General features: G+C 38.5%; 1 protein-coding gene across 4 annotated transcripts in view; it reads right to left on the bottom strand.

Annotated features, from left to right (window-relative positions):
- Positions 1–23,449, bottom strand: part of BIRC6 (baculoviral IAP repeat containing 6) — a 193,391-nt gene that overhangs the window by 19,509 nt on the left and 150,433 nt on the right. For all 4 annotated transcript variants that reach the window (XM_085301178.1, XM_085301180.1, XM_085301179.1 and 1 more), the window contains 2 exons: positions 8,458–8,668; positions 386–531 (listed from right to left, as the gene is read on the bottom strand). In XM_085301178.1, coding sequence (XP_085157304.1) covers positions 386–531; positions 8,458–8,668 — 357 coding nt within the window. The remainder of the gene's footprint in view (positions 1–385; positions 532–8,457; positions 8,669–23,449) is intronic.

The following is a 23,449-nucleotide window of genomic DNA, read 5'->3' as shown; positions in this document are numbered from 1 at the left end:
GCTGCAGGTTCAGTCCATGACATATATTTTTGTGCTGTATTCATTTAGTTAAGTGTTAAAATTAAATCTTGTGAACTGGATTAGCAGCAAAGTATTATTACTAAAGGTCACGTACCTCCCCCTTTTTTTCTTTTTTTGGCAAAATACAAGATGCTACGTAGTTGTAACGAAGGCTGCAGAACGTACTCTACCTTGCTATTCTTTAGCCTGATCTAGATTTTAGGAAGACTAACACGAGGTTCCACACACCTTTGAGAATGTAGTCAGTAGCAGAGGTAGAAGGGAAGTTTTTTTTCTTGCTTTTAAGCCAATTTTTAAGTTTTCTGTTAATGAATATATTACAAATAACTGTTACACAGTTCTTATAAAAGTATATCTATTTTACCTTGGTTTGCTTGGCGCAAACTGGTAGTAGCAGCATAAACTATCTCAGCAGTCTTTTGGATGTCTGGTACCAAAAGTGTCAGTCCCTCTGGTTCTTGATCAGAAGTATCTGGTTTTACTCCTGCTTTAGCTTTGTCTTTTTTAGACCTGTGGGGTTATTTTTTTTGGGGGGGGGGAGACAAAAAAATAGGAGATAGCATGAAGGGATTATCATTCAACAAAATGCATATTGGTAAAACTTAGTTATTTTTTAAGAGCTATCATAAATGTATACAGTTATTCTGTAAAATTTAAAGATTTTAAAGCCAACAGTCCAAAAATAATTTTACTGAAATTTCTTCAAGGTTTTTGCTTTAAGGCCCAAACAAGATAAATAGCCAAGAAGCACTGTTTTTCTCTTTCCCACTGCCACTTATATCAGCAAAGGAGAGGGCCATTTTTGCAAGAAGAAATTAGCAAATTAATGCTTTGGTGTTCCAAACATATTTATTTTAGCAGCAACCAAACTATGTCCTTCTTGTATTTTAAACTAGACTGAAACCATGCATAAATAATGAGCCCCTAAAGTAGTTAACAGAGGTGGTTATGGTAATACTGGAACCTAACATTAGGTTATACTGTACCTAATCAAATGAAAGTTCCTCTAGAGTACATTAATAAAAAAATTCATTTCTGTAGTGTAGTGTATTTYCCCTGTTCCAGATTTAGTCCAAAAGGGTATTACTTGCCCATTGCTGACTGAGCGATGCTGAGCTTTCGGGTCTTCTAAGTTAGAAGGCAACTATCAAGCCCAAACAACGTGCCACAGAGCTAGAGAAATGGTCAAAGACAAAGAAGCAGAGGCAGCTGCCTCTGCCATTTACACTTTCTAAAATCACCATCACTGTCTTCTTCCTTGTGGAAATCTAGCCCCGTGCTTTTAAAATATCCTAATAATTGTGTTTCTAAATCTATATTGAAGCGCACTAAAGCTCACAGACATGCTAGCAGCCATCAGTCCCAGGAACAGTGTACAGATATAGTASTGCTGGCGACTGATGTAGAACTCCTCTGGAAATTTTGTCTACAATGAAATGTCTATGGGTTTATGAAAGAAAAGAACACATGAAAAATGATGAAAAYGTGATTGGTCAAGGTACTGCAAGTGAAATTACTTTTTTTTTCAAGACAGTTTTCTTTTAGGGCTTTAATTTTCCACCTGGGAATACCAGCCTCTTCTCCTCTTACCTGGTCTTAAAAGCAAGAAACTAAAGAACTCTTTAACAACTATAATGAGTTACTGAACATAAACAGCATGAGCAGACATGCAGTCTTTATCCAGCTGAAGTAGTCAAAAAAAAAGCAACCAGCTGCTTAAAAATAAATGCAAATTCTCAGGATCAATAATTTAATTTTGTCTCATTCCTCCTGCTTTTCTGGAGCAGGTAACACTTCAGCACTTTAGAACTATCAAGAGAGAACATGTTTTCTTTTTGCCCCCTTTCCTGCCAATATGAAAATTATGAGGAAAATGGAGAGAAAACAAATGACCCCCCCCCCCCGAATGAATATCTACATTACGGGTTGGCAGAGCAGCTCTTCTCTGCAACCTGTAGGTTTTCGCAGCTTGTGTCACAGTTTTACGTTACTGGGTTGAGTTCTGAATCAGGCCAGAATTCAGAGTATGTAAAGGTAATTCAGGAAGCAACTTGCAGGAGTAGTTTCGCCTTAGATGTGGAGAAGAAACCTGGTATCGTATCTGAGCTCGATTCTGTCTAGTCAGTGATTTTAGTCCCTTCCTTAAGGAGCATAAGGTAAGCTGGCATTACTACCTCCAAAATCAGACATTCGGCCTTATCAACATTCATTTTCCTCACAAAAAWTACGCTCATGAATTCTAATGGCTAATTTTTTTCTCTTCTCTTTTGGAAGAAACCCAGCAGGCACTACTATATAACTTGTAAGACTCCTGTTAATAATGACCTTTATTTTAAAATTATTTAAAGTATTATTTTCCTCATTTTGCCTTRCTATTACCTTAGGTCTTACTTGACCTAAATCTTTTGGTGTCTAAATGAAAATACCAACATAACGTGATCAAGTCCTGCRCGGTCAATAAGAAGCCTGCTACATGACCACCTTCTTTACTTACTTAGCGTTGTAATTTGACCTCCTTCTTTAATTACTTTGTGTTGTAATTTAGAGATTATTTAACAGTACTTTACAGTTTCTCAGTTTATTTACAACATTTACAACATCAACATGTGGCAAATTAAACAATTCCCTAGACTTTGGATGGGAAAATCCGTCAGAGTTTCCCCAATGGCATGTACTTTCCCACTGATTATAATTTACAAATTTCACTCAGTTTTGCCCCTCACAAGACACCTGAGGCAGAACTGAATTTCATTCTAGACATGAGCTAATACGCTTTTTTATTTCTTCAGCAGAAGACGACCACAACAGCACTTTCTAAAATGATATCCTTAACATAAGGCTCATTACTATTACTCCTATTAAATAAACCTGACTTTTAAAAAATTAGATTAGGTACACTAAAAGATCAAAATCTCTTATGAAACAGCTTCCTTGGAATTCCTGATGGAGGAATACCCATATGGAACAACAGGAATGAACARCAATGGTTATAAAGGGGCTGAGGCACATACGTAATTCAAAGCCTTATGAAACAGTTAAAAGGGGTTTTACACATAATTGGTGAACAGAAAAATCTTAGAAGAATACAACAAGTCAACAAAGTACACCAAAGCATCCCACGCTCTCTCCAAGTTGTGTATGATACACATACATCTCAGGAGGGCAAGGAGAGTCTGAGCTGGAGAGCCACAGTTGCTGGGAATCACACAGGCACTCCTAGAAAACTAAGAATGAGCAGATGAAATACTGAAATTCAAGTGATTAGGATGGTAAAATCCTTCACTCCTCCACGCTCTAGCAGCCTGCATATAAATTTATGTATGCAGCTAAACTAATAATATTATTAAACTCCTCAGCTTTAATTATGTGGTTTGGAATGATATTCCAGAGAAACTCATAAATAATAAACTAAGGTAGAATACATAATCCATATGAATATTTTCCAGTATATTTTCTCTATTCTTATAAAACTTGTACATGTCTCTTATACTGTACTTTTCTGCCCTCCAAGATTCTGTGTGTGAAGCAACACATATCAGTTATTAAATACAGGACAAACCTGTTTATTTATCTAGACTTTATAATTTTTTAAATGGAGAAGCAGCCAAATATTTAATATAGATTCAGAAACTTCCACTTACAGTTTTGCAACTGTTGAAGAAAAAGCAGACAAAATCATGCCAGCTCATATTTAAAGGGATGACAGTCACTAATATATTTGCTAAAAGAGACAGCGGAGTACATGCTAATATTTTAAACTGTTAATTTAGCTTGCTTTGGAAGATGACAGCCTTCTTTTTACATCATGCTAAATGAATAATGAATGATATCCTCCTAAGGCAACTTTAATTTTTAAAGCCARTACTGATACTTACTCACCCATGCCTAGTACTTTAGAGGTAAATTTGATGATACAGAAGATGCATTTATCAAAGTATTCACAAAATAAAGCCAATGAACCAGTCAGACCCTTCTGTACTACAGTCTTATATCGATGTTCATTTTGTTGGGATAAAACTGCCATAGTTCTGCAACCTTGGTATCGTTCAACTCTAATGGCCTCCCACCTTCTTTCTGTGTGCTTCCACAGATACCAAACAGAAGCACGTTCCCTCTAGCAAATCACAGATTATTAAACTATCCTCTTGAAAAGCAGTGAAAATGAGTAMGGGAACATGCCTTTGTAAACAGAACAGTGCTGAAAGCAAGCAACCTCCCCCGAGATGGCTCCAGACACTCCTCCTTGGAGCTCTGAGCAGCGCCTTCCCAAGAAGCTAAACTGAAGCACTCCAGACCAGCAAAGACTGCAGGACTGCCTTCTGCAACTAAGCATCAGTTCCGAACATGAAATTGAGAGTGCATTAATAAAWTTTTTTTTTGCTTTGTTTTTTAAGTTTGGGAACCACATTAGAAAATTTTTGTTTGTAGACCGCAGTGTTTCACATAGTAGCTCTGCAAAATAACACTAATGACAACAGAAAATACTTAGCAGGGAAAATGCCTCAGACATGCTTGAATGTATTCTAAAATCTCCAGACAACAGAAAAGCATCCACATTGTACAAGTGTTGTACACACAGCCTGAAACAGTCAGACAACCTTTGAACTGTGCTGGGTTAACTGTAAGTAGCAGCATGACAAACAACAGAAGTGTGAAGAATTCAGATCTTCCTGAAGCAGTTATTACCTGTKTGACGAGAAAATCTAGCTAGAAATTGAGACATGCCTTTGCTATACTCCATATTATATTAATAAGCCATCAGCTTATCTTAGAATCTAAATTTATATTATCTTTGAAAAGAAACTAATTTTGAGATTGTACAGAAAACAGTTTGACATGTTTGTCAAATTTAACAATTTGACATGAAGTTCACGTAGTAGACAGCAGTTCAGATGAGCCTCTTTTGTGGCACAGCATACAGCAAAGCCAGTTCCCTACGGCAGAGAGTAGAGCTGTCACAACAACCAAATGTCTCAAACTCAGCCCTCGTGGCAACCTTTCAATAAGCTTGTCCACTAAAATTAGTGATAGCTTTTGAATTTTTAGCAGTTTATCAAAAAAAAGTGACAGATTATCTCATACCTAAATGGCTTCTTCATTATCCAATAGTTTCTTGATTTTTCAATAGAATATAATAGGATTTGAAAGTAAATGAAATCAAATGCTCACTAGAATCTAAAACCAAATGGTCCCCCCTTAAATTCTGGATCCAAGTGGACAGTCTTGCTCCACCATGGAAATGACATTTGACATACATGTAAATAGAACTGTTCAAATAGAAGTTTTGTCTTCAAAAGGAGATCCCATCCCTAAGTTATTCTCCTGGCATTTGACTTAACAAGGACAGCAGATTGTCTCATTTAAGAAATTCATGTCAATGCTTGCTTATATTGTTGACAAATCTTCAACTAAAATGCTGAGAACTAAAAAAAACTTTCCACCCTAATGATTCAAKGCTGTTGGTGTTTATTTTTGTCTATACATTGCTTTAAAGGCAAACTGTATTACACTTACACTATGCAATGAAAAACAAGATTTTTGTGCTGATATAGCAAAACAATACGAGAAAGTTATACAAAGTTATACTAAGAATCTAGCTAAACCATCTCTGAAATATTTATTAAATTCTTCAATTGTTCAAATAATGCTGATTGTGCCTAGAACTCTTCTCAGTTTTTAGATCTCAGAGTCTGAAAAACTAGTCATCAGACTTTTTTTTTTTTTTTTTAAGTGTGAGTAGTAGTTATAATGTGCCATTCTCACAAGGAATATGTTTATACTTTCCCAAGGGAAAGCGAGGAGATGCAAATTTCCATGATTTCCATGTCCATTAAATCTAAAGCTATCTAACAGATAACCAGATAAAGTAAAAAATAGTAACTGTGGTGAATAATTTTATAGTATGCATAAATTTATATTGAAAATAGATTACACAGAATTATTTCCTATTTTAAGACAMCTACATATATTAAGATCAACATGTTGCCAGGAAAGCACAAGCTAACATTTTTTGATGGTCAAGTTGGATGGGCATCCAACATAAAGAACTGTTATTTGTCCTTCCCAATTGTGTTTCTTTTTTATTAAGTCAGAAAAAAAAAAAAACACCCTATGAATGATAGGTATACTACTGCTTGGCACGCAAGACTAGAAATCTCAATTAAAAAAAGATTACAAGAAGTTGCGGATGGTTCTTCAGCTACTGGAGAGAGTTCTCTGTAACAGCAGATTCCTGCTCACAAAAATCTGTCAGTTGGTAAATGTTCCCAGTTTATAGTGAGACGAGGAACAGGCTATACACGCCTTCTTTTCAWGATGTATCATGAAGTTATACTAACGTTCTTTCATGATGTTTCAGTACAGGCTTTGGGACAGCAATAATTTCTTCAGGGATGTTATTTCTCAACACCTCTCTCTCTAAAATTAGAAACATGCGAACAGAACCAAGAAATAAATTAACTGCTGGAGGCAAAAATTAATAAAAGAAATTAAAATTTGCATTTGCCTTTCCAACTCCCTCAAGTCCCTTCAGTCAGGGCACAAAAGGTTGATTCAGCCATTAAAAAATTCAAATCCTCATTTCTGAAAGCCAGAATGGTTGAAGACTTCAGGAAACARATGGAAAACAGGTTGTGAAATCTGTACCAACTACAGCACATCTCAGAGGCACAACACACTGGGAGATATGCTGGGGTTCATTCCTTCCTTCGCCACGTGCRAGCCTGATGACTGCATCCCTTCAATCAGCAACCACATGTGGCATCTCCTTAATCAGTCAAATGACTAAAAACGGGTCTTTCAGACTTATCTCCTGCTCTGCGAGCCAAAGCAAAGTATAATAATTCATAGAATTCAACACGCAGACCTTGGTGATAGCAGCATTTGTGAAGATGACMAGCCATAGTTTTGCAGAGCAAGAACTGATGATAGAAGCGACCATAAAGTAACACCTATGGAAATCAGTCCGAAGTGCTCTGAGAAGATTTGGCCTTTAGAACATCCAGAAACGATAAAATAAGCAAACAGGCAACAGAAAGACAGAAGTAAGTAGCTTTGGCTGTTAAAATACCACAAAGCTGAACTGTATTTGTCCAGAATATGCAGTTCTTTTTTTTTTCCACAGGAGAACACTTAGAAGAAAACTGTGCGTTAGCAACATAGGTACTGCTGCTTAATGAGTCTAGATTTTAGTTTTTGCCCAAGATCTATGGCCCAGCCAGCTAAGGGGGTTAAGAGGACAGTAACAGCAGATTTGATGAAGCAAGTGTCTTGTAACAACAGACTATCAACATTATCAAGGAAGAAAAACAGCTGCCAATTAGCCTGAGCTCACAGTTTTTATGGAAGAGAATCTGTGCTTATTACTATCTTTTGTAGCCATTTATAATTGGAGTTATCTAGAGACTGGTCAATGGTGACTACAGGAAATTGTCCATCATAATTTGCCTGTATGTGGTGCAGAACAAGCTTATATACTGTATTGTACTGCAATACTTCAGCAGCTTGATTGGCCTCACAGCTCAGAAGGGATATTTGGCTACTCGCCCATTTGTTGGCAGGCCGCAGCGCATGACGGCAGGAGTGTTTGGCAAGAATGGCAAGTGGAGCCTCTTGGAAGAGGCTGGAACACCCTGAAGGCTGGTGACAGTGGCTCCAGAGCAAGTATTTGTAATTTCAGCTCATCCTCAGYGAACCAGCTCACCTCTGAAGCTTGTCCTAATGGATGAACTGACTGACACCACCCTCCCCCCCAACCAGGTGCAAGAACATACATTTCATATGTAGCATCAACACTGCTAGTGAAGAATTTTCAACAGCCTCTTTACAGTTAGGACTCTCAGCATAAACAAACTCCTGAATCTTTTGCCTCCTAGATCTTAYTCTTCCTAACAAAACCCAAAAGGTTTCTACACTTAGTCGCCTATGGAGGATCCACTGAGAAAACAGATCTTTACTCAGTGAATGAAGGAGCAAGATAGCTTGGGGATATTTCTTGGCCTGACCCTCTCCAATTCCATTCCTTACAGAATTGCTTTAACAGCCTTGGAGGAATGCTCCTGTCTTCAGACTGACAGCAGGAAATGCATACTCCTGCAAGCAACAGAAACATCTCACTGCAAGGGGAAAGAGATTTAGGAAAAGGACTTAATTTCCCAGATTTTTGAGAAGCACTCCTCTTCTGATCAGTGGGCACTTGATGATGAAATGACAAAATATCCAAATCTACCAGCCTGTGTCAYAAAAAATTCCCAGTAAGTATTATAATACAATAGAATACAGGCATACTAAACAGACCTAGATCAATCATGATCTCACTCTGGATTGCAGAACCAGTTCAGATAAAGATACATATCTGAATCTTCTTTCACTTCTATATTCATAATGCATACATATATAAAATACATTTTAAAGAAAAGGGATGATGAAAGTCATTACCTTAATCGGTTGGTATAGGTATCTACACAGGTCTTCATTTTAGCCAACAAAGTCCCAACAGAAGCTTGTGATTCCAACTGTTCTTCTTCCTCTTCACTATTTTCTCCAGACAGAGGAAGCAGTAATGGTACCATAGACGTGCAAGATGCAATAGCACGGAGTAATTCTAGCAGGGCTCGATAGAGGGGAACGTGTCGGGCCATATCCAGAACTAAGAGAGAAAAAGTTTACAAAAATTACTAAAATTAAAAAGCCTTTCCAGTCTTGTTCCAGATGTTTTAAATAAAAAGGTTGATTTTAAAAATTAATGAAATTTTAAATATATTTGATTATAAAATGTAGTATTTTGTATTAGTAATTTATAATGTATGCTTTAGTGGACTACAATGAGAGTTCTTTGTCCAGAATAAATGGGATAAGATTCCTGTAAAACAAAAGTTAGCAAAAAAAAAAAAATCACAAAAGAATTAAAGACAAAGTGCAAGCAAGTACGTAGTAGGATTAACACGCTACATATTAGTTCACAATCCTGGTTCAAGCTGAATGTTGAACGTTGACAGAAATCGCAAACAGATATCTACAGGGAAAAATGCCAACCTTTAACTTAAAAAAGATACATCAACCATATGGTGCAGCAGTGTTGCATTTGATGATTCTAATGGCATAAACATTAATAAACAAAGACTTAAATAAACATCACCCACTTTACTTATTGCTATCCTCTCCTTTGGAAAAAGCAGCCTACATTATTGCAGGAATGTTTGCGGTCATAAAACAAATGTAGCTATCTACCAAGAAGTTTAGCTTTTGCTATTTTCATGGCGAAGTTTAATAACATGTTAAAAACCACCGAAAACCTGCATGCAAAGACTCTGAAGACGCCTATTTCACCTGCATGTGCACAAATCACAAAACAGCAAAGAATATAGACCAGRTGGTCAAAGCTCACTTCCTTAGTGTTGCTGTGATGTGTACATACTATAGAAGCAACTGTGGGTAAAACATAGATACCAGTTCCTCAGGCTAGTAAATAAGTGTGAAGAATTTGCACACAATTCTAATAGAGAATCTATCACCACACTGTTTATTTTTCTCTTCCACTTGCTTGGGTCAAGTATCTAATGGATGTCATTTCAACTGACTTTATGCCATTACAGAAACCCTGAAAATGCAGCAATACACAGATACTTTCACACAGCTGTTTCCTCTATCCCTAGGACATACTATTTTTAACCTAACTGCAGGAAAAAAAAAAATTGCTCTACTTCAAAGTATTTACAAATGACTGAGTTTATGATAGATTTCTGCTTTTTCCAGCAAAAAAACAAAAAAACAAAAAAAAAAAAAACCAACTGACAACATGCATTAGGACAGAATGAAGCATAGAAGAACACTTTAATGTTTCATTTAGCACATTTGACCCTCCAAGCTAAAGCACATTACAAACTTTCATCTCCCATTACCAGTCCTTTGGCTCTAAATATAGGACAGCATAAGCACCCAACCAAAATTCAACAAGCAAGTTTATCCCTTTGAAGCTGGATTTACCTCTGTAAGGAATYCCTTATTCAACAGCTTCTTTTATATTTTCAAACACTTACAACGGCACAAGCTCATAACTGTGAAAAGTTCTGCTGTGTTGAACACAGACAGTGTAACTGAAACTAAGCATGAGCCTGAGAGATCTGGTATCATAGCTCCAAAAATATCTTGTGTTCAATTATTCTATACATTTAAAGCACACCTCAATTTGAATTGAAATACTGGCATTTAAGAATCCCAGAATGGTTGAGGTTGGAAGGGACCTCTGGAGACCATCTAGTCCAACCCCCTGCTCAAGCAGAGCACCTTGCACAGGATCGTGTCCAGGTGGGTTTTGARTATCTCCAGAGAAGGAGACTCCACAACCTCTCTGGGCAACCTGTGCTAGGGCTCTGTCACCCTCRCAGGAAAGAAGTTCTTCCTTCTGTTCAGACAGACCTGCCTGTGTTTCAGTTTGCACCTCTCATCCTACTGCTGAGCACCACTGARAAGAGTCTGGCCCCATCTTCTTTACAGCCTCCATTCAGACATTTATACACATGCATAAGACCCCCCTGAGTCTTCTCTTCTCCAGGCTGAAGAGTCCCAGCTCTCCCAGCCTTTCCTCATATTGTCATTTTGTTCATTTCATTTCATCTGACAGTTTTCAAGTATATTTTTGTATTCGTTCCATATGCTCAACATCTATTCCCCAGTGAACAATGACTGCCCAGGGAAAAATCCCCACACAGTGTAAAATAGCCTTAAAAGAAACAAGAACAGGTCTGATAAGGCATGAAGTGTTGGTGTATCTGTGCTCCTGTGAACTTCAAAACAACAACGAGTGGTGGTGGTGGTGGTGGTGGGGAGCTGGAAAGGGAAACGGTGGCTTTTTGTCATGAAGACAGGATGTGAAGGAGAGATACAAGCTCTTGCATAACTTTAATTTAAACAATCTACTTTTAGGGAACAAATACTGCTTTCTTTTACCTCAATGCTTTGTCACTGTTTTTAAAATAAAACAATTGACTTTTTAACTCACTTCCTTGATACTATTATGCACCTTATATTTTTTYTGTCCAAGGCTTTTACTCTAGTTATTCAGGAAAGCAGCTCTGCAGAGAAGGACCTGGGAGTGCTGGTGGATGACAAGTTGACCRTGAGCCAGCAATGTGCCCTTGAGGCCAAGAAGGCCAATGGTATCCTGGGGTGCATTAGGAAGAGTGTTGCCAGCAGGTTGAGGGACGTGATCCTGTCCCTCTACTCAGCCCTGGAGAGGCCTCATCTCGAGTACTGTGTCCAGTTCTGGGCTCCCCACTACAAGAGAGACATGGAGCTACTGCAGAGAGTCCAGCTTAGGGCTACAAGGATGATCAGAGGGCTGGAGCAGCTGCCCTATGAGGAATGGCTGCGAGAGCTCGGCCAAATTACTACAAAATGTCACCCATTTGCATCAAAGTAATTATTCCCTTTCAGGTTATATCCTCCTGTCGTGCCTGCCTTAAACAGGACTGGCAGAACAGGGCACCCTGGTGACTGCAGTGTTGCCTCAGAGAAAGCTCCAAAAAACAGTAAAAACCATGGCTTTTACAGCCTGCTTTACACACCAGCTTCCTAAGCATTCCTCAACTTGCACTCAGGAAATGCAGAGTAAGGCCTCATCTTCTCGCTGCACCAGTAGCTAACCAGTCAAGCAGGGGTGCACGGAGCACCAGGTAAAACCCTGCCGCACCACGCGTGGGGCTGCAGGAGGAGACGGCGCCTTGGCTCTCCTTTGAGGCTGGCATGGGGCTGCAGAGGCTTGTGACCGCCAGGGAGCTGGCAGGAGAGCAGCAGGACAACAACCACACGTGGTGGGCAACGAGGCCGTGGCAGCAGCGGTCCTTAAGGTTGGAATCACGGTGCTCTGACAAACAGCCAATTGCAAGGATCGTTACACCAGCATCTTTATTACAGGGCTGTTTAATTAATTGCAGCAGCTATCGGAACAGGTCTAGAAGGAAGAATGGACATGTTCAAAAACATCCTGATGTCTTATCTTCTGTGATATTTAACAAGCAAGTTTACTGCAGCCTTTCTGGACAATAGGCAGCATGCGTGCGGCCTCAGAATTCACGCCAAGAAAACTCTGTACACCTACAAGTATTTGGCTGCATTTATGAAAAGCAGAAATCTCACCAGGTTGAGTGCCATTTCTTGAGATAGACAGGTACGACAGGTGAATACCCAAATTCATGTTTCAGTAGGGTATGGTCTATCCCTCCCTCTTCGAATAAAGGTTGGGCTTCGCTGGAATCGGTACCATTCAGTTAACCTCCTGCTGCAGTGTTTGCAAATAACAGACACAAGGCTAAAAATAGGCTGGGGCGAGGGGGGGAGGCCAATATATATATATATATACCCAGATCTAGCAATAAGCAGTTCTGATTTGGGAGCGTGGAGGGAAGAAGAGTCTGACTGAAGTTATTTTAAGCAGCCTTGACTTTCAGGAACTGCTGAGTCTCCATCTTTTGAAAATTGCTGTCTTTTACAAATGCCTACACCCAGGTCATGAGATATTAAGGCATCAAATTGCACTTCTGAAAACTTATAGCCACACTAGTTATTCCTGGGGGACAACTGATTAACATTCGACGACTGTGGGTCTTGGACTATTTCAAAATATTTCCATTGCTTTCAACGTATGTATTTATTCATTACCAATATATGTCCATTTCTTAAAAAGACTCAAGACTATCCACATGCAATTATAACCTTAATATAATGCAAAAGCATATGAAGGCAAACAGTTTAACARAATCAAGATATCACCTCAAATTGCATATATAACAAGGTAATGTCCCAACTAACTCTAATATTCTTTTTCTTTAATATTCTACAATATTCAAATGAAGAATAGCCAGTCCTAATGGCCTATTAATAGGTAATACTGAACAGCAGTGAGATTTTGTTTTGCAGTTCATTTAGTGTCCGTGGGACAAATTAACTGGGTATGAATAAGAATATAAAACTTATTACCACTGCAAAGTATATTTATATTTAAAACATATTACAAAGAATATGAACATTTATTTTGAAATAAAGGAAACTATTAACTTAGCATATTCATCATTTCCGCAATTTTCATGGTTTACACAAAATTAACGAAAGAAATCGAGAAAAATGTTTTGTAAGAAAATGATGAAAAATTCTGTCCTGCTTTACTTGCATCTAAAGTAAAGGTATTCTCAGTGACTCACACTGTCATCAAGATAGGAATTCCTACAAACAACCTCAATCCTTCAAAGAGCTTACAATCTACATGCCAARTAAGACACAATGGACACTTTGGAAAAACAGATATTTAAGCTTTAAATAGATTACATTGCCAAYTGCATACTCCCTTGTTTTTGTACTGTGAGAAACCTGTACTTAGATGTTCTCAATCTGTCTCCTGTACATAGTTTCTCATGTGCTAGACTTGCATCATTTCAAGCCTTTTTCTTCTTGAATGTCAGTCATTTCAGAGTCTCATAAAAACATGGCTTATTCAATCTTTTTTCTCCTATGTGCGATTGCTTTTTATTTCCAAACAATATATATGACACTGCCTTTATCAGAGGGAAAAACGGTGTGATGGTAGCAACACCAGAAGGCATCACTGGAAAACCCCTCCAAACTATAGCATTTTGCTTTGCTTTCCCAAACAGAGCTGCCACTACAAGCATGAGAGGGATGGTCACAAACGGACGATTAACAGGAAAATATCCATAAAGGAAAAAGCATTCTGTARAGAATACACAATCTTAAAAACAGGAAATGAAAACAAAACTTAAAAATTCCTGTAAAAAGCAATGAGTATGGCTTATGTTCAGTAGATGAAAGGAGGGGAAAAATGGCTAACCCCTAAACGAACAAACTGACTTCTCCAATCAAAGATGAAGTTAAATTCTCATTTTATACCTATGCTCTCATCTTGCATTCCAAGAGGTCGGCTTTTTGCACAGGGTAGAGCCCCCAGTAACCCAAAACATTCTTTCAAGTCCCACTCCTCCTTTTATTTTGTTTTTGAATCTATTCTTATTCCCATTTCCATTAGACCTTTCATCTCCCTGGAAAGATGAAGGACTGCATTTAGTTAAACATTTGTCCAGCAACACTACCTTTGTTTTAAATAACATGGAAGAAGAGTACTGACAATTCTGCAGAACAACTACATTGTAAAAATGTTCCATTCATATCATGCGCAAATGCTCCAAATTTACTATAGCGTATCCAAACCTCCTCCTCCTGCCAAAAAGCAAAACAAAAACAATGCAACCCTCTGTATTACACAATGCTGTTTTTTTGTGTGTGTTTTTTTTTTAAACTGATGTAGTAACCATAACATTGGTCTCATCAATTTAGGATGCTAAAGGAAAAATATAAGACGTTTTTATATCTCTTCCACTTACTAAAAGTCTGATGTTTAGGTCATTACTGCAGTCCAACACATCCCTGCCATTGATTTTACTTCCAGATCATTTGAAAATAGATGTTTATGTTCTGCCACAATTTCTAGAATGTGGTTAGTAGTTACTGTGAATTTACATTTTTGATGCTACAGTATGTTATTCACSAGCCTAAAACTGCAAGCACAATTAAATTAACAAATATTTTAGGATCTTGTTATCATATTAAAGACTTAGAGTAGCTAAAAACACCACTGTTCCAAAAGCCACACAAAGAAAACACTGATTTTGTATTTCTAATTAAAGCCTTCAGACATAGTCTCACTGCCACAGAGACAGCCAAGCATTAGGGTTAGACARGGTGTTTCCCAAAGGGCTATACTTTTTTCCTATTTTTTCTAAATATTTTTAAGCTGGAGGCCTCTTCTTTACTGCATCTCTCCAAACATATGATCTATGAATGCAGTCCATGCTGCAGGCTATAGCATCAGTTCCAAATACGTCATGCTCTATTGCTTCTTGATTTTCTGTTTCCAAACCAACCCAGGGCAAGCCTCTTTTATAATAGGCCTAATTAACACCCTATGTTCTGCTACATTTTTGATATAAAAAAAATGCCTAGAGAATACTTTAAAAGCAGATATCTTTAGGAAAGCACTAGCCTTAAGGCAAAAATACAATTAAAGCTTTCTAAGTATTGTCATGTTGTAATCCTTATAATGAGCTTGACTTTTCCCTTACTTTTCTTTATAGGCACGACATGAGCATTTTCACAGTACAATTTTGAATATCAAAATAAAAAGGCATCAGAAAAGATTAGATCTCTTACATAACGAAGAACGACRAAACAGAAGAAACAAATGTCTCTTATCTAGTCACCTGGGGAGAAAGATGGTCCCCACGAATAGCTGGGTAACGGTAAGAAAGGGAAGAGCTACCTCCTCTGAAGCTTAAGAAAGGAAAGATTACTGTTGTCTGTGGGATAAGGAGGGATTAAGCCTCATTTTGGACACCCTCATACAGCCCGAGGAGTCCAAATCCTGGGTCAGAGCAGAGTGAAACAATGCAAGAAGGGTGGGGATCTCAAGTGAACACGAACAGCGTCAGGCTCCAAGTTGACCKTTATTATTCAGACTCAGAGCCTCAAAATCTTGCTCCGATGACATAAGCACTGTGCTCATTAGCAGTCAAAAAAACCCACCCCCAAAAGATCCCCAAAAACCAAAAAAAACCCCAGCTCAAATGGCAGAAAAGTGAACAAGCGAAGTGACATTTGGGAGATTAGTACAGCTTCAACTTGAACAAGGCACCTGAACRAGGAACAAGGCAGAACTGGGAGAGGTACAAGCGAAAGGGGATGGGAACGTACGGAAAGGCTTCTGTACTACCTAAAAGGAAGTAAACGAAGACTTTGCAGCCTAAGAGGCTAACGGAGCGCGTGACAGAGTGTGGCGTTACGAGCGGTAAAGAGAACGTGACTAGAACACGACTGATGACCATATCTGCCATTAAAAAGAACCAGGCACATCCTTAGAAGAACAGCTGCCAGTCGGAAATGAACATATCACCCGATACGTCGCCGTCGAGCTACGGAAGCGCTTGCCATGGAATGCTGTGGCGGCAAATACTGCTACGGGTTCAAAAGTAACTGGGTAAATTCATGCAAGAAGATGCCATCAAGGGCTAATAAATGAGGAGACATCATCTCTGGCTATGTACCAGGCATCCCAGGACAGCACCTCTGTCTGCCCCATTCCCCCAGGCATCTGCTATTTTCCACTGACACTGAAATTAGTCACAAAATATTAGTGTTAGTAACAGCCATAAAAACTTTGGTCTGTCTGAACACAGTTAATTCATACAAGCTTCTTCTAGGAAGCTTAGAAAAATGTAAGATATTGTATGGGCTAGCCTTGTATTATCCAATAAATATAGAATGATACTTAAAAAAAAAAAAAAAGAATTCAGGGAGTGCATGACAAAAAGATCTGAAAAACTTTCTTGCCTGATCAGAAGACAAAAAAAAGTGTCATTAATACATCTCCTTACTACGGTATTTAATAAAATAAAAATGACTAATACTTGAAGAAGATGTAATGAAATAAATTTAATATTAAATGTAAGCTAAAAGTGTCAAATTAGGCATCCACTTAACCAAGAAAATAAGAAATGTTTTCAGTAAATAAAAAGTCACATATATTTCTTTAAATACTTGTGCACAAAACCTTCCTTGCAAGAAAAATCACTTCCAAGCTTGCCTACCGCCCCATGTTAAGTGTGTTTCCATCCTGATATGATTAAATTCCTAAGTTTACAGAGTGAATGTATTCCTTGGTCTAATTCATTTTGAGTTCAGAGWGGGCTATTCTAACCTTGTTAGTAGAACACAAAATACAAATGCATGTGCTTTTGAAACCTTGAATTGTGAGGGTAAACAGGATTATTGAGGTCAATTCCCAAGTGCTGGACAACCTCAAATCCTRAAAAGATTGCTATCATTGAAAATCGTGATATTAAGTTCTTGGAGCAAGGAAGGTAATCTTGCTTTCATCCTCTCAGCACTGGGAGAGATTTCACAATTTTTGGGAGAGAGGGGGTGGGCAGGCAGCCACCTTGGAAAGGTCTTCTGTCTGAGCTTTATCCCTTCCAGCCCATAAAACAGTCACTATTATTTCTGAATAAAATGGGAACTGAAAATAAGATAGAAATCTGTTGCTTTATAGCCCATGCTGCAGAAATAAACATGGGAACTCAAAATTAGATAATGTAGAATTACATTTGTTTAAATCATTATTTCAGCAGGTGGGAAAAGCCCAAACCTCAGGTCTCCTATTCTATTTAGGCCATCAACAGAGGACACCAAGATTACTATCGAATGAGCAGTTACTGTGCGTTACAGCAAACCTTCCATACATACGAACACACCTACAAGACAACGCCTCAGGTGACAGGAAGGAGATTACTTTCTGTCTCTCATTCTGCCTTAAATATCTAATTATTTGGCTTGGCCAAGATGGCAGAGCCTGTGTGCACACATATAACTGAACCTTTACTACTTCAGCAGATTTTTTAGGGAATAATCRATCATTTAAGTACCATGAGAGCCTTTTGATAAACAAGTAAAATGCAGCCATCCGGAGAGATATTTGAAGGCTAACARAAAGGTAATCGCCTATATTCACTGCCTATTGGGACTGCTTGTGTGTTAAATAGGTACTATGTTATAAATTCACAAACCAGTTTAACTAAGCGTTCACACATGAGGAGAATCATCTCCACACCCCAGACCTGTGGAACAGAAGAACTCACATCTTCCAGGAGAAATTCATGCTGGTTCTTTTATCACTTCTTATAATAGATTACGCTCCAACCTGGCTTTAGAGCATAACAAACTCATAAGAAAACAGGATATTCTTTTGTCAGTAAGCAAAATTATCTTGAACTTGTACTCCCCAGAGGACCAAAAAAAAAAAAAAAAAAAAAAAAAAAAAAAAAAGCTTTTGTTCTTGAAATAAGCTACTACAGATTAATTCTCTTTCTAGAAAAATTTATATATGTATATTGCATACGAAAACGGGTAGTGCCAGGTGTACAGTATTTTTAAACAGAATTCTTAATATCTGTGTTAATAATCTGTGAATTTATTTGCAGTGTGTGGTACTGGACATCAGTCTATTCCAGATACCCATCATTCATATTCTCAACCTTGATTACCAAGTTTAAATGAAGACACTGGAGATGTACAGTTTAACTAAAGCAAAATTAATAAAAATACAAGGCCCAGTAAATTTTACTCTGCAAATTTTAAAAGATGCAACGTGGAATGTTGAATTTTAAAGAGCTTGTAGAATGTCTTTTTCAATAACTTTCAGAGGGAAAAGAAGTTCAGCACCTACAGACTCCCGATCTCCTACAAGCAGGGATACAGCTACCCATTTTGGCTCTCAATTAATGAAGTGATAAAGGAACCTCTGGATGAAACACTCGCAAACCTCAGCAATGAGAAAAGATGTACCAGAAAAGCTTAAAGATAGGCGCTCTCCATTCTAAATATGGCAGAAGTTGTATTGCTGTATGCCTTGACCAATCACATCAGTGACTTTTATAGTTTTCTATAAATTACATATATATCACAAGGTTGTGACAGTCTATTAGAACAAAGAATTTCATGGAGCATTTTAGCCATAATCAAATAGTTTTAAAGTCAACAGCCTGTACCTTTTACTTCTCAAGTGARTAATTCAAAACCCCTCTAACCAACAAACCAAATAATAATAATAATAACAAAAGCAGTAACAGACACCTCATGTATGATTTGTTAGCTTCTACACATCCTTGTACCAGAGAACAGCACCTGTGTTTCTCCTCAAAGCTTATTAAAACAAATAACTCACTCATCTCTGGAAGGCAAGGAGGAAAACATTGCAGTTTAGTTGACTTTTACATAAAACACATAACAAAGATGAGCTCAAGGCATCAGGGGCTGCCAGGAAGATCAATCCCCATCAGTACCACAAGAATAATGGTTAAGCAGATTTGAAATGGGGTAGCCAAGAATTACGGGTTCTTGGTGGGCAGCCACAGATATATAAGCAGTCTGATACCCACGCTTTCAAGGCAGTCATACCATCCTGTAATCAATGTCCAGAACTTTATAGTGGTTTGCAGAAGAGAAAATCTCCAACAGGAGATTCTTTTTAACACAGAAGAGCAAACAAAAACTCCCCATGTCCCATGTGAGACTGGAGACTGAAGAAGAGAAAGGGGAGGGGGGGAGAAAAACAGAAAAAAAACCCCACACTTGCCTTTTTCTACCTTTCTATTCCACCATATCCAACTCAAAAGTCAAACAAAGTTGGGGCTGAAACCCAACCTCTAGCTCATGGATACACATCATTGTCATCTCCCAGGTTTATTCAGTTTATCAGGAGAGTGATTAAAATAGTTCTCTTAAAACCAAAATGGGATGTGTCAGTCCTTCACTCTCCACAGGCAGGTTGGCTCTATTMTTCTCCAAACTGCTGCTCAACTGTCATAAACTTGCCACATTTCTTGATAAAATAATGGCATGTGTTCTGATCAAATTTATCGGTAATAAAGCAGTGGTGATCTTGACTGGTGCTCAGAGAAGCTGATGCCAAAAAGGACATTGCACAAGAACTGGTATAACTTCATTACTCCCAGTGCCAAACTATTTTAAGCAGCGTTTATAAAGCTCTAGTTGATTTCTGAATACAGAACTATTTTGAAGCACATGCAAGAGACTCAAGCAGAAAAATTTCTGGTRAGTGAAGACTGACAAGTTGGAACAAACCGGAGGAATTTCTGAGATTAGTTCTGAGAGAACCCTGGATTTTTCCGAGGATGTTCTGGATGAGTAACTAAGTTAGAAAACCAGACAAGAGCCAAAAGGCTTTGCAGCTCCACGATCAGCAGGAAAATTACTACAARATGTAGACACATAGTTGAAGTGTCAAAACATCATTTTCAGTGCTGAGGTGAAACACATGAAAGAGGGGTGAGCGAAAACGGTAAGAAATCTAACAGTAATCATGCTGCTGCTGATGCAGGATGCTTTTTGCTTGGAAACCTTCTTTCACAGATCTGAATTCTTCCTCTTTTCTCAAYAGAGGAATAAAGACTTCGAAACCTGGCTCAAATTGACAGTGCCCATCACTGTTGACTGAGGAYCATCACATGCCTTGTCTGCCATAAAAAAACAGGCTGAATAGGCTCATTTTAGCTCTCAGGAAAAAAAAAAGGGGGGGGGGTGCAAGAAGGAGAAAGGGGCACGGACATCCACACCCTCTCACTTCGGCTAAGCTGGCTAGTTCATCTCAACTTGTGCATGCTACTGCATCTCTCAGCAGACACAGCCATGCTCTGTTATTCTACAGTTTAAACCGAAAACTTGTCAGATCCAATAAAGAGAAGTTCCTTGAGCCTATCAAAGAAAACAAGATAATTCACCRAACACTTACAGGATGCTTTTGCTATGATATCTACGTAGTTTTCTGCATCTAACAGAAAATGCACAACAATACAAGGGAAAACAATCTTCACTGACAAATGATGTATGAATAATCTTTGGATTTCATTACAGCATTTTATCCTAAATAGGTTTTCAAGTCTGGGCAGCTCTTTTAAGGTTTTCTTTCCACTTTTTCCTTTCCATCTATCTTTACGTTCTGCTTTAACTTGCAAATTTCAGGCAATCTTTTCCAGAGCATTTACCATCTACAGGTACAAGATGTGTCTTGCACAAAACACACAAAATTGTATTAATCCATAAAAATGCACATGGAAAAAAAAAAGAAAATTTGCACCTTGCTTAACAGYATTTCCTACTTCTGTAAAGGTTATATTACAGTGGTAACGTAGTACACAAAGTAGTAGCATGTATCAGGATAATGTTCATCTAAGGATCAAGACTGTACTTTGAATTCATACCACTGATTCTTTACAAGATAGCCTGGAAACTCCCTCCTGAAGTGTGGAGACCTTTAAAATATGACATTTATACATTTGTATTGCCTAAGATCTATTCCCATGCGATATAAATGCACAAACATCAGCCATAATAAATACAATGACCTCTAATCAACAGAATTTACTGTACCCTTGGGATGCTACATAGATCAGGTGTCAATGAGTTGTCAAAGTCTTACTAAGTGCCTATAAGCTTTGCCTTTATGGAAGTAACAGAATTAAATTTAGAATATTTCTGGATAYTACTGTCCAAACCCCAAAACAGTAACTACCTACCTTGCTTATTCCAAAACATTTTTTTTTTATTACTGGCTCACATAAAATGCAATTCCAGACTCTGATGTTGTTTTACGCAAATAAATTATTTCGTCACCTTTCCAAATATCGAATATTATGCATAAAACAAGTTTCTTTTCAAATTAGTCACTTCAGTCATATTGGGGATTTATCACACCCCTAAGAAAAACATTCRTAAATACCAGCTTTCACCAAACTAGGTTAAACACCTTAAGTTTCCACAACAACCAAGAAATGGTAAGCCCACCAATCTTTTTTCATGCAGCAACTCTTTGACAGTAGTGACAGCTTAAGCAGCTAGTGCCCCTTCCCTCTTGCTCCTGTCTGCGTCGGCTGTTTATTTTACTCRGGTCTGTTCCTCAAACCCGTTCACTGCACATTTGTGTGGACGAGCACAGCCATACAGTGGAAGGARAGGGAGGGAGAAGCCGTCGAACCGAGGTCCACACTAAGTGCTGGATCTGAATCCTGGGCCACTGGAGCTGCTGGTCTCTCCACCAAGCACAGAGGGAGCCCAGAGAGATTWGCTCGTTCCCAGGGTTTGAGTCAGGCACTGTCTCCGCAGTTCCCTACAACTATTMAAACATAAGGCTGCTACCAGAGCTCAACCATGGCCATAACCGCACTAAGAAACCATTAGTCATATGCTGCTCTTTGTGGACGCCTCTTGAGTAGCTGGTGGAGCTGACAAACTGACTTCACTGTCGCCAGTTACACTTCACAATATTGCAAGAAATTCTTCTGCTGACCTTGAATCCTTTCATACCAGATTGTGTTGACAAGGCGACAGATTCTTACCTTCCACGTGTCCCACTAATCTTTAYCTAAAGATGCATGTTAAACTATTTCTCTCCTTTTATAAAGGAAAGCAGCTTCTAACATGTGAGGACTGATGCAGTACAAGGGTTTGAAGACTACTTTATTGTTAGATATTCTCAGCAATRTGCATGATTAGACTACCCAGGTAGTCCTCTTGTGCCCCTATCCCATCTTCACAGCTCTACAGGGATCTCTACAGAAATACATTCAAGGTGCACAAAAAGAAAACTATTGAACAAGTGAAGTTGTAGCAGTCTTTTCTGAATAAAAACATATTAAAAAAAGTCTATATACATGTATTAGAACACATTTTTAAGGGAGATATGCCAGAGAACTGAACTAATTACTTTTTCTTCTAAACACAAAGAATTTCATCGAGGCAAAATTACTTCCAGGATAAAGGGCAAAAAAAAAAAGTAGAAATACCATGTAATTGACTGTACTATAAACATGATATTAATCTTTAAAAAAATACATGTTTTCTTAGTAGAGGGACAACACTTCATACTGTCCATCTACTAAGGAAACAAATTTAACTTAGCTACTTTGGAGGAATACTGTGAAGAAATATTTAACATGTAAATAAATTGATTGGAAGATGAAAGTATTTGAGGTAACGATTTACCTTCTTTTGCTTTCTCAAAAAACTCCCAGAAAAACTACTGAAAACTGCATGTCAAACCATGGTTTTGGTTTGACAAATGACRACACCTCATCATTTCTACAACACGCCGCTCTGGAAAGCGATTAAGGTTCCCAGTTACATTCCTGCTGCTYGAATTCAGTATAAATATGATTCTTCCTATGCACGAGCTTTCTGAAATTCGGAAGTGTTTGATTTTGCAAGTGTTCTTTTAAATACACTTTTCAATGAACAGTATCTACAGTCCAGGAGGAAGTTACTTGCCTTCACACCGAGAAACTATGCTATGCCAATAAAGACACACGTTATCCCCCCATGCTTTAAACATCACAGTGACGAAATAAAATGGCTCTGAAACACAGCTACTTACAGGGGTTGTTAAAATTGGATTTTTATCTGAAGAGACCGGGAAGATGACGACACTTGGGAACACCCTCCTCCCCCCAGGACGGGACCTCTCAGATTTACCGAGGGAGAGCTCCAGTTACTGCTTCCTGGGCAACGGGAACAGGAATGCTTTTCGGTAAATCTGTGTTTTCACGAATTACGCGCCAACCTGCGTTCTTTGGGTGGCGAACAGAAAGAGGAAAGGCTTTAGCAGTGCTTCCCGTAGAAACGGCTGCCTGTCAAAGCAAGCGTAAAAAGACAAAAGGCAGAAGCGCCGATTCAGCCTGAATGCCTTAATGCCGCTATTTGTCACGCATGTCTTCACCAGAAACAACCCCCCCGCCAGGGCCCGGCGGCGGCGTCCCTCTCCGCCGGCACGCTCGGGCCGCCGCGGCGGGCTCGCAAC

This window comes from Rhea americana, unplaced genomic scaffold (genome assembly GCF_003343005.1).
Source record: "Rhea americana isolate MKP2758 unplaced genomic scaffold, rheAme1 scaffold_173, whole genome shotgun sequence".
Lineage (NCBI taxonomy): Eukaryota > Metazoa > Chordata > Aves > Rheiformes > Rheidae > Rhea > Rhea americana.
Note: the sequence above shows the minus strand (reverse complement) of the source record. Positions and strands in the feature narration are given on the sequence as shown.